Source organism: Suncus etruscus, chromosome 9 (genome assembly GCF_024139225.1).
Source record: "Suncus etruscus isolate mSunEtr1 chromosome 9, mSunEtr1.pri.cur, whole genome shotgun sequence".
In the NCBI taxonomy this organism is placed as follows: domain Eukaryota; kingdom Metazoa; phylum Chordata; class Mammalia; order Eulipotyphla; family Soricidae; genus Suncus; species Suncus etruscus.
Genome location: NC_064856.1, coordinates 93,513,033 through 93,524,305, shown reverse-complemented (window position 1 = coordinate 93,524,305; position 11,273 = coordinate 93,513,033). Strand labels below are relative to the sequence as shown.

Here is an 11,273-nt window from a genome sequence, read left to right as displayed (position 1 = left end):
CATGGGACCACGTGGCTACCTGGCTCAAGGGATAGCTGGCCCATTTACCTTCACCAATGATTCAAGTTAGGCTTTTCTACTTATGCATATTTATTTGTAAGTCCGATCATGTTTCGGACTCACTCCTGGCTCTGTGCTCAGAGATCAGTCCTAGTAGTATTTGGGGGACCATATGTGGTGCTGGGGAATGGAAACCAGGTTGGCCATGTGCAAGGCAAGCACCCTACCTGCTATACTATCACTGGCCATAGTTATATACATTTAAATAGAAATGAAGCATGGGGGCCCGAAGAGATAGCACAGCGGCGTTTGCCTTGCAAGCAGCCGATCCAGGACCAAAGGTGGTTGGTTCGAATCCCGGTGTCCCATATGGTCCCCTGTGCCTGCCAGGAGCTATTTCTGAGCAGACAGCCAGGAGTAACCTCTGAGCACTGCCGGGTGTGGCCCAAAAACCAAAAAAAAAAAAAAAAAAAAAAAAAAAAAAAGAAATGAAGCATGGATAAGGGAAAGTATGTTTTGCTAGACCCTGCGAGTAAAAAACAAGCCCACATATCATAAAGGTACATGAAAATAGCCATCACTAGCTACCACTGAGAGAGAAGAAATACTTTTCTACATACAACCTGGTACAAGGGTGTAGATGCCCCGAGTAACAGAAGTGTTTCCTGTCCAAGGAGGATCAACTCCTGCTGGTCACAACAACCTTCAGCCTTATTAGTAACTATGAAAGCCACCAAAGTGTGGCTACATGTTACTTTTTGGAGGTGGGGAGAGGAACCCACACCCAGCAGTGCTCAGGGGTTGGAGAGATGCTCTAGTGGCAGAGGCACTATGTGATGAGTCCCTCTGACTTGTTCCCTGGCGGTACTCAAGGGACCATATTAGATGCTGAGGACTGAACCTGAATTGGCTGTGTGCAAGGCAAGTTACAGCCCTACCCACTACACTATCATTCTGGTCCCTGGACTTTACTTTTTGAAATTTGCTTACAGAAGATGCACATTTGGCATTTGGGAGAGCTGAACCTGTTGGGTCCTGTGTCTGACCCTTCCAGCTGATGATTTGCTGGAATCCTGTTCTATTCTATCAAGCTGCTCTTGCTTTCTTTCAGGCTCAAGAGCCATTTTTGCTATGAGCATATAAATTCAACTTCAAAACCACCCAGAACATGTGTGGGAAGCACCTGAAAAGAACCCCTGCTTTCCTGCTGGTCACAACAACCTTCAGCCTTATTAGTAACTATGAAAAGGACAGAAAAGTAATGGAAATTGGGGGGGGGGGGGCAAGGGGGAAGAAAGCTGGCAGCGAACATGCGCCAGCGGGTGCATCTGGCCACGTTCCTCGTTCCTCGGTATGGAGATACGTGCTCAGTTCTTCTTGTGTTTCTTCATATAGATAGCTTTCACAGACTTGTTCATGTCCATGGTTATTTTCATGTATAGCCAAGAAGGCAGCATGGATATTATAGCACCCTAAGGGAAGAAATGGGGAAAAAAGTTCATTCCAGCTTCATGGTGACTGAGTTAAGTTGGTGCATGAGTTCCAGCCTGGCTTTTTGCTCCTGCTTCATTTATAGGCAAAGATTCTACATACGCGACACACCACCGATGCCTGCTAAGCATGGTCGAGCAAGGCAGACACATAGACATGTCTCAAGATATTCGGTGAAACCCAAGTGAGCCCCCTTCACACTGGAGCCACCCACATGCATCTGTGGTTGCAGTCCCCCCATTCTGAGGGTGTTGGTGTCATTTAGAACTCGTTTTTTCTGGTATATACAGCAGCACTCCTGGTTCTGTGCTAGGAGCAACTCCCAGTGGTGCTCAGGGGACCAGATGTAGTGCTGGAGATTGAACCTGGGTCAGAGGGACTCATCGCAAAACGTCTGAGCTATGGAACGTCTCTCTAGCCCCTTAAACTCTGCTTAAGACACGTCTGAGGTAGGGTACATGAATGACTTATTATCAGTAAGTCTTTGGTGGGAATGACTATTTATATAACCAAGTTGCATAAAAATGCTTTAGGTAAAAGGGAATGACTGGAAGAGAGAGTGGAAATTCTAGTTGAGGGCAAAGATATCCTTACATTAGCCTTTCCCATCTCTTTCACTCTCTACAAAGAAGCCCACATTCTCCTTAGAAAGTGTCTCCTCTCTCTCGAGGAAAAATGGTATTTCTGCCTCCCACCCCCATCTGCACCCAGGCTGATGCACCTACCATGATAGAATGGATGGGGTAGCCATTGGTCCGGCTCCACATGCCCACCGTCTTAATCGCTGATTTCACATATGTCCCAGCAGAAGGTTTATCCAACGTGGGTTTTCGAATTTTAGACAGTTTTGTGGCCACGTAGTAAGGCAGGACACTCTGAAAAAAATAACACAGTCTGAGGTTAGGAGAACATGAGGCTGGAATTCCTTGCAGCATGCAAGTTTTGAAGAGGGCACAGTTTGGGAACAGGCAGCATAGGTCAACCGGGAGGAGAAAAGTGGATAAGTGGTCTCAACATTAGCCTGCTGGGACTTAGCAGTGAGAAACGAACAGGACTCTGTCAAGAACACTGGCTTTGAATTAGAGAAAAAGCAAAGCATAGATGTTGGACTAGGGGGCATTCCCACCAGCAGTGGATGAGAGTTCCTTTCATACCGCATCCTCGCCAACAAAAGTTGTTTCCATTATTTTTGATGTGAGCCAACCTCACTGGTGTGAGGTGGTATCTCATTGTTGTCTTGATTTGGATCTCCCTGATGAGTGAAGGTGAGCATGTTTTCATGTGTTTGTTGGCCATCCTTCTGTCTTCCTCAGAGAAGTGTCTATTCATTTCATCTCCCCATTTTTTTATGGCTTTATTTGGTTTTGAGGGGCTCAGCTTTCTGAGCGCTTTGTATGTTCCCCTAATCATCAAATAAAACACTTTACTTCTTTAGCCACAGTCTGTCACTTCTCTCCCCCAATTTCTCACTACTCAAACTTTGCCACCCCCCTTTGCCTGGTCTTTCTGTGGGGGCAGCGCTGTGATGCTCAGGGAGCAGCCTGTAACCACAGACTCTGGCGGGTCTAGAGTGGGCTGGTAGGGCTGAAGGGCAGCTGACAGGAGACAGATCACTGCAGTGCAACACCTAATTCCTTACTTTGTATTCAAGTCAACCTGTGATCTAAGGTTGTGATGCTGACCACCCCCAATACTGAGTCCCCATCCTAGCGGAGCCTCGTCTCATTGGCACTCACTTGGGCATGACAGTGCATCCAGCAGTGCATGGATCTGGTTTCCCCACAGTGTGTGAAAGGAGAGGGTAGAACGGTGAGCCATCGCTAGAGGAGAGGGTTTATCTCAGTGCACAGTGGCCAGAGCAGGGCAAAGAAGAGCTCATCCTCTGGCTGCATCCGCTGGTTCCCTGCTCCCCATTCCCAAGTGGGAATCTGGGATTTTAGCCTACTCCTTAGGGCTAAGATGCCAAGAACTCAAACACGATCATTTGGTAGCTTTCCCTTAGAACCTATATCCACAGACCCATACCAAGTGAATAAACTTCACTGAGCACTTTCCCACCAGCCAACTTTCACTGATGTTTTGAGAATTTCTTCAATGGGTATTACATTCGTGTCTTATTTAATGAGCACGTCTGTCAGAGAGTGTGCCATATTTGTAGTTGAGCCACACCCAGTAGTGCTCAGGGGACTGAGCCCTGCAAGACAGAATCTGCTCTACTAGCTCTCTGAGGCAAAAAGTGTTTTTATTTATTTATCTTTATTTATTTTCAGGATTACATCCAGCAGTGCTCAGGATTTACTACTGGCTCTGCACTCTTGGCAGGCTCAGGTGACCATACAGATTGTGGAAGCTCAAACCTGGATTGGCCACATGCAAAGCAAACACCCTACCCACTGCCCTATTGCTTCAGCTCTTCAAAAAAGTATTTTATTAAATTTTGCTTTTTACAATTTTTTGGTTTGACTCTGTACTCAGAAATTACTCTTGGCAGGTTCAGGGACGATATGGAATTCTGAGAATAGAACTCGTGCATGCAAGGCAAATACCCTATTACTCTGGGTTCAAATGTTTTATTTTGAAAACCATATTGCTGGCAGATGTGGAATGCCTATGGCCTATGAAATCCTGGTCTGGCTCTGGTCCATGATGGAGCAGACATGTGCTTCTCATTGACTGTCCCACAGGCTGTATTATATGTAGCTCTTGACAGAAACAAAAAGTCCCTTCCCCGTGGTAATGAGCTTGTGTCTGAGAGTTCAAAACTAAGAGAGATGGCAGGTAAAACCGCAGTGGAAAAAGCCAGTCAAGGAGATGCCAGCAAGGGCTGAGGAAAGACAAGTGTGCCCACCAAGACAAAGTATGTGTATCTATGCATACATGCTGCTCCTTAAAATGGAGAAACTGAAGTAAACTGGCTGCACCATGACCTGGGTTTCTTGATTATTAAAAAAAAAAAAAAAGTGAAGGGGCCCGGAGAGATAGCACAGTGGCGTTTGCCTTACAAGCAGCTGATCCAGGACCAAACGTGGTTGATTCAAATCCCGGTGTCCCATATGGTGCCCCGTGCCTGCCAGGAGCTATTTCTGAGCAGACAGCCAGGAGTAACTCCTGAGCAACGCTGGGTGTGGCCCAAAAAACAAAAACCAAAAAAAAAAAAAAAAAAAAAAAAAGTGAAGACTGAGTCACTGTTAAACACAGATGATAAGCTAGCTAAGGAAACCCAAGTCAAACTTCTCAAGATAATCTGGCCATTATCCTCCAATTACATAATCAGATTTCTCCCTCCCTCAATATGCAGATGGCATAAACTGGACCATTTTGATCCTGAAGAAAATAATTTGTGTGGAGCTTCTACGAGGTCCAAAGGTGAAAACTGGCAGGGAACAATGATGCATGCTAGAAGATTAGGGAGCCAACAGAAGGATTAGGGCTGAGGGGAGTAAAACCAAGGAAGACCTGGGCCTGGTTGCAAAGAGCTGGGAAACAAGCAGAGGCAGAAGAACCAAATCGCACTGTCTGGGTAAACCACTTGGTGGTGCTGTAAGTCAATGCTTCACACAACCACTTCCCTAAGGTCCAGTGGACCTACAGGCTCAGGTGGTGAGGACATGAAAATTCCAACTCTAAGTGCATCTTTCCAACTAAGAAATGAGCACTGTATTCTGAAGAGGCATGTATTGCTTTTCTGAATCATATGAAATCAAAGTGGTAATCCTAGTCTACTAAGGTAGAATAGTATACAGGGATTAAATGGATATAAGCAAAGTTGAAGCAATTGTCAGGTAGATCAATTGAAAAAGAATAATTGAAGTGTGGGATCTGGAGAGCAAAGAAAAAAATGCCAGGGAGGAGCCGAAGCGATATTACAGTAGAGAGGGCACTTGCCTTGCACCCAACTGACCCAGGTTTGATCCCTGTCATCTTATATGGTCTCCTGAGCACTGTCAGGAGTGATTTCTGAGTGCAGAGTCAAGAGTAACCCCTTGGGCCCGGAGAGATAGCACAGTAGTGTTTGCCTTGCAAGCAGCCAATCCAGGACCAAAGGTGGTTGGTTCGAATCCCGGTGTCCCATATGGTCCCCCGTGCCTGCCAGGAGCTATTTCTGAGCAGATAGCCAGGAGTAACCCCTGAGCATCGCCAGGTGTGGCCCAAAAACCAAAAAAAAAAAAAAAAAAAAAAAAGAGTAACCCTTAAGCATTGCCAGGTGTGGGCTCTATCCCTCAAATAAACCAGGGAACATGACATATTCAGGGAACTGCACTCAGGTTGTCTGTATGAAACTATGGCAGGAGGAAGACTCAGCAAGAACCCAATCATCACTGGAGAGTATCCATTTCTAGAACATACATTGTGAAGACAGGGCCTACTTATCACTATGCTCCCAGTACCCAGAATAGTATCGTGTAGCCTTAGCAGGTATGAAGCAGACATCTAGATTGAGTTGGGAACAGAAGATTTCCCTGTCCATCACTGAAGAACAGCATTGAGTTTTGCTTTGTTCAGTGGTATAAAGGACTCTCACATGGTATCTACCGATGAGCCACATGCAGGGTCCAGAGTCCCATTCCCTCATCTACTACAATTAGAAAATTAATTACACCAAATAGTGGACAATATAATATGAAAGCCTGCGCCTAAATTTTTAGATGTCCCAAGCTTAAGCTGAATTTCTTAGCAAAGGCAACTTAAATGGCTCTCTACAGTTATTTGTTTATCCTTTTTGGCTACACCGACAGTGCTCAGAGTTTATTTACTCGTGGCTCTGCGTTCAAGGATCACTCCTGGTAGAATTTGAGGAAATATGAGGTGCTGGGGATTGAACCCATGTACGGCAAATGACCTAACCATTGTACTATCACTGATCCCCTTTGTACAAAATTAGAAAGGGAATGCTTTACATCATGTGAAAGTAATTATATGTACTATATGTCGAAATGTCATTTAGGTACATCCTTAACCAGGCAAATAAACCTATAATAGGATAACTTTTATTTTTTTTATTTTTTGGTTTTTGGGCCACACTCGGTGTTGCTCAGGGGTTACTCCTGGCTATGCACTCAGAAATTGCTCCTGGCTTGGGGGACCACATGGGATTTCAGGGATTGAACCTAGGTATGTCCTGGATCAGCCGAGTACAAAGCAAACGCCCTACTGCTGCGCTATCATTTTGGCCCTGTAATAGGATGATTAACCCATTTTCCCACTTACTTAAGGAAACCAGGAACAGTTCAAGTAGCTACTTTTAGAAGAAATATTTCGGTACCACAACTTTTAGGTTACCTAAGTGCAATGATTTGTCATGATAAATATTGCCAGCATGGAAACAACGTGGACCTTGGCACCTAAATATGTGGGCAAGAGACCTCGTCTTCAAATTTAGAATCCCAAACTGAAAATAACTAGGCTATAGAACAAAAAAAGGTTGATGATATTCTTTGTTGAACCTTTTTTAAAATCCTCTAAAATAATGTCCACTATGCTCTCACCACTGCAATAGCTTGTTTTGGAGTCTGTTTTTCACAGAAACACTTCACAGGCTCGATTCTAAACAGGAACTACAACTTGATGCCGGAGTAGCCGAGACAAGGACAACTGGTGCTGCCCGGCAGACCCTCAAGAACAAAGTACTGAGGCTGAAGTGGTGGCGGCTGTTCTTGCAGTTAATCAAGGAGGGCCTCTGGGATGTGATGACATAGAAAGGGAGGATACAAAAAAGAGACAAGAATCTTCTGGATGTAAAGAACAGGAAGTCCAATGGCCTGAAGATGGCCATATGCTCAGAGTTTGAAAAATTGTAAGGACATCAGAGAAGCAGAAAGGGTAAAAGTAAAGGTGAAAATGGGAACAGAGTGGGCAGATCAACTTGGGGTTATACTCTCAAAGAGAGGGAATGCCAAACAGTATTTTCAGCAGAAGAAATGGCCTACAACCCTCCTTTGAGAACTGTGGTATGTAATATTACTTCTGAAGGAATATCATGCATATTCAAAAAAAGAGAAAGAAACAGCCTGGGTTGTGCTTTATTTTATTTAGCAGTCAAGTGGAGGGTTATAGGCAATGATGGGGAGAGAGATTAGGCAGGAAGATACTACAAAAGTGCCCAGGGCAAGAGATCACGGTGGCTCAGACTCAAGTGGTAGCAGTGGAGGTCACAAGAAGTGGCCAGGAAGTAGCTGTGATGAAAGGAAATAGGATTGAAAGTATTGAAAGTATTAGGATTTCACAATGGCTTGAACTATGGATGAGACAAAGAGGAAGATGGGTGGAGGAAAGCGCAAAGGGCAAGAGTATATTCTTCACATGAGGGAACCCCCGGTTCATTTCCCAGCACCACCTGGTTTCCATAAGCTCCTTCAAATGGAGCATCCTCACCCCCAAACAAAACCCCAAAAAAAAAAAAGAGGTAGTATGCATAGAGCCAGGGAGACCCAAATTCAACTTTGAAATCAAATGGGCTTGGAATCAGAGACCAGTTCAATCACTCACTAGTTGATTTCTTCCTTGGTAACTATGGGATGCTGCTGAGGAGGCCGACTTAGAACTGCTCTAACTGCTCTTCCCCCCCAGTAGAATCTCCCCTTGAGAAAGCCCATTACAAAGATGTTTCTCAAAATACTAAGGTCCCCTCAGATATGTAAGTCTAGCCTGGAGCGATTAAGACAGTTAGACCTTTGACCAAAGAATGTTCTGATGATTACTAGTCCTAAGCAATAAAGATTGTACGTGAAGGACAGCTGGGCTCTGTCTGTGAGACTATTAGTCCCCTGTCCCCACACTTTTTTTTTTATTTTATTTTTGTCTTTGGCGTGGGGGAGGCAGGGGACCACACCTGGTTATGCTCAGGGATTAATCCTAGCTCTGCACTCAAGGATTACTCCTAACAACACTACGGGTCCATGTGGGATAACAGGGATTGAACGTGGGTCAGCTATGTGCCAGGTCAGTAATCTCCCCCATTGCACTATGGTTCTGGCCCCTCTGTCTTTTTTCTTAATTCTTCGTGGCATCCTTGCTTCAGATCTGGTCACCCTGGGCTCCCACAATTCCTAGCAGCCCACATTTAAAAAAAAGACTGTCAATGACAAAAGCAGGTTTACCTAATTGGAAGGATTCTGAGTTCAATGACTCTGAAGGGATAAATATTACTGCTGTTAGGGCCAGTTCACAGTTAGCATCACTGACCAGATAAGACTATTTCTGGAGAGAATCTGTTATCATTCCACAGTTCTGTTGACCCCATGCACTAAAGACACACATCATTACCTTCCTGTATTGCCATTGGCAAGTAATAAGAATGAAGACTTACATCTCACTTCTAAATATTGAGACTTCTCTGATGTCTGAAGGCAAATAGAGCTGTATGATTTCTTAAGCAATATTTTAACAAACTCTAAAAGAAGCCTTTCTTCCTTGCATTTTGGAGAAGTTGGGTTGTGATCTACTTCTCAGTTCATCTTATGCTCCTAACTGTGTGTGTGTGTGTGTGTGTGTGTGTGTGTGTGTGTGTGTGTGTGTGTGTGTGTGTGTGTGAAAGAGAGAGAAAGAGAGAGATGAAAGGAGGGCAGGAAAACAGAAAAAGCAGGGGTCACATTGAGCAATATTTAATGCAGTGGTGCAATATATATGAAAGGAGGGCAGGAAAAGCAGGGGTCACATTGAGCAATACTTAATGCAGTGGTGCAGGCCTGAGGGGTTTCAGTGCTTGGAACCAACTGAATGGTCCGTGTGTGTCAAAGTCTTCTCAGTTGGTGGCTGCCTGTAGTGCATGGGGTGTCTGTTTTACCTCTTCTTCCTCTCCTGCCAAGAATTTGACGAATAGCAGGTTCTCACTGCCAGGGAAATGGACCACTCAGGTAAAATGGGGCTAAATGATGATACACTACGTGAGAACAAAGGAGCTCACGATATATGACCAATGAATGTCAGCACCTTATCTCTCTTCTTCTCATTTCCATAGGCAGGAGACTACCAAAATGTGAGACTTGGATATAGTGACTCACTGAAGTTCCTTTAGCATACAAGGTAGAGACGAAAGATGCTACCGGCCAGCTTGGCCTGAAGAATCTGTGACTCCTGGTTCTAAATCAACCGATACTCCAAGCAGGGCTTCATGAACTGTTGAGCATTCAAAAGTCTTCCTCAAGTTGATTCTGAAGACTTATCACTGGCTGCTAAGCCAAAGCAGAGGTCCCCAAAGTTATTTGACTTATGGCTCCATTTTCAGAGCTTTTCTATTGGCTTGACCTTATTTCCAAATATAAAACATTTGTTTGTTTCTTTGTGGTTGCCCTCTGATGCGGGAGGCACAGGGTGACCACTGAACCACATCCTCAGACCCCCAGATAAATATTTTTTTCTTTAGAAAAACCAGATAGCATGGCAGGAAAGACAGTACAGTGGGCTGGGCAATTGCCTTGTTAAGTGGCCAAGATTCAATCCTTGGCATCCATACTTTGAGTACCACCAAGAGTAATTCCTGAGTGCAGAGCCAGGATTAACGCTAACATCATTGGATGTGGTCCCAAAACAAAGCAAGCAACAGAGAAAACAAACAAAAACAGGTGGCTTGTGAAAATTTTATAAAGCAAGAATTTAAGAAGTGGGACTGAAGCAATACTATAGTGAGCAAGGCACTTGCCTTTCACACAGTCAACCCAGACTCAATTCCCAGTACTCCACATGGTCCCCTAAGCCTGCCAGGAATGATCCTTGAGTACAGAGCCAGACATCAGTGCAGAGTTTATCACAGCCATATATGACCCCCAAATTAAAGCAAAATTTTTTTTGGTTTTTGGTTCACACCCGGCAGCGCTCAGGGGTTACTCCTGGCTCTATGCTCAGAAATCACTCCTAGCAAGTTCAGGGGACCATATAGGATGTTGGGATTCGATTGCATGAAAAGCAAAAGCCTTACCTCCATGCTGTCTCTCTGACCCCAAATTAAAGCAAATTTAAGAAAAGTCCAAGAAGTAGTGGGTGGGGATGTGTCATATTAGCTGCAGCTCTTTCTCGAACAGCTTTCATGGGGTCCAGGGCACCCAGAAAGAAGACTAGGAAAGGGCCCACCAGCTAGCAAATGAGATTACTGCAGGCTCTGCACTCTGCAAGAGTTACACATAATTTTGACTAGGCTTTAATTACAGAGCAATAAGAACAAACAGTCCTCCCTAACAGAATACACTTTTGAAAAGGTTTAGCCCAGAATGTTCTTCTTACCCTCTATTCAAATATTAAGACAGAGTCTGTCAAGCCCAAGTCCCCCCACTCCTGGGCATTCAGGAGACTCGTAGCTAAGCTCTATTTGTATTTCCAGGAAATGCTTATGTAATGGCAAGTCAGAATTCATGGAGGAAATTTTAAAGGCTCTTACAAAATTATAGGAAAGATGTGGAGGCAAAGATGAGGAGAGAAAAGAAGAAAATGTTAATAAGAAATACGTAGAAAACAACCCCTCAACTGACAAACACATCCTCTTCTCTCAGTATAGTAATCTGATAAACATTCAAATGAATGTGCACCCCAAAAAGTAACTTTCTTCCTGAAGACTAGAGGATATTGGAATTTAGTAAGTCAGCAAAGAGGCAGGAAGCCCTCTACATACAGGTCTAAAATGCCAGCCCATGAGGCAGCTGAGAGGAACATACACAGTTCAAAAAACATTGGGAAGAGATGCTCATGTTAGACAAGGCAAGACCAGACAGGACCAGAGTCCCCTGTGGACCAAAAAGAAGGCAGATCTCCAGTGTGCCCAGAACTCCATATGCCTTTAGCCATAGTCAAAA

The 11,273-nt window shown here is 44.4% G+C and overlaps 1 protein-coding gene across 1 annotated transcript in view; it reads right to left on the bottom strand.

Moving 5' to 3' along the window:
• Window positions 1-504: 504 nt before the first annotated feature.
• The window catches only part of HSD17B12 (hydroxysteroid 17-beta dehydrogenase 12), a 153,131-nt gene continuing 142,362 nt past the window's right edge, over window positions 505-11,273 (bottom strand). The window contains exons 10-11 of the mRNA XM_049779793.1: window positions 2,217-2,366; window positions 505-1,472 (exon numbers count right to left, since the gene is read on the bottom strand). Of these exons, the coding sequence (XP_049635750.1) occupies window positions 1,368-1,472; window positions 2,217-2,366 (255 nt within the window). The 3' untranslated portion in view covers window positions 505-1,367. The remainder of the gene's footprint in view (window positions 1,473-2,216; window positions 2,367-11,273) is intronic.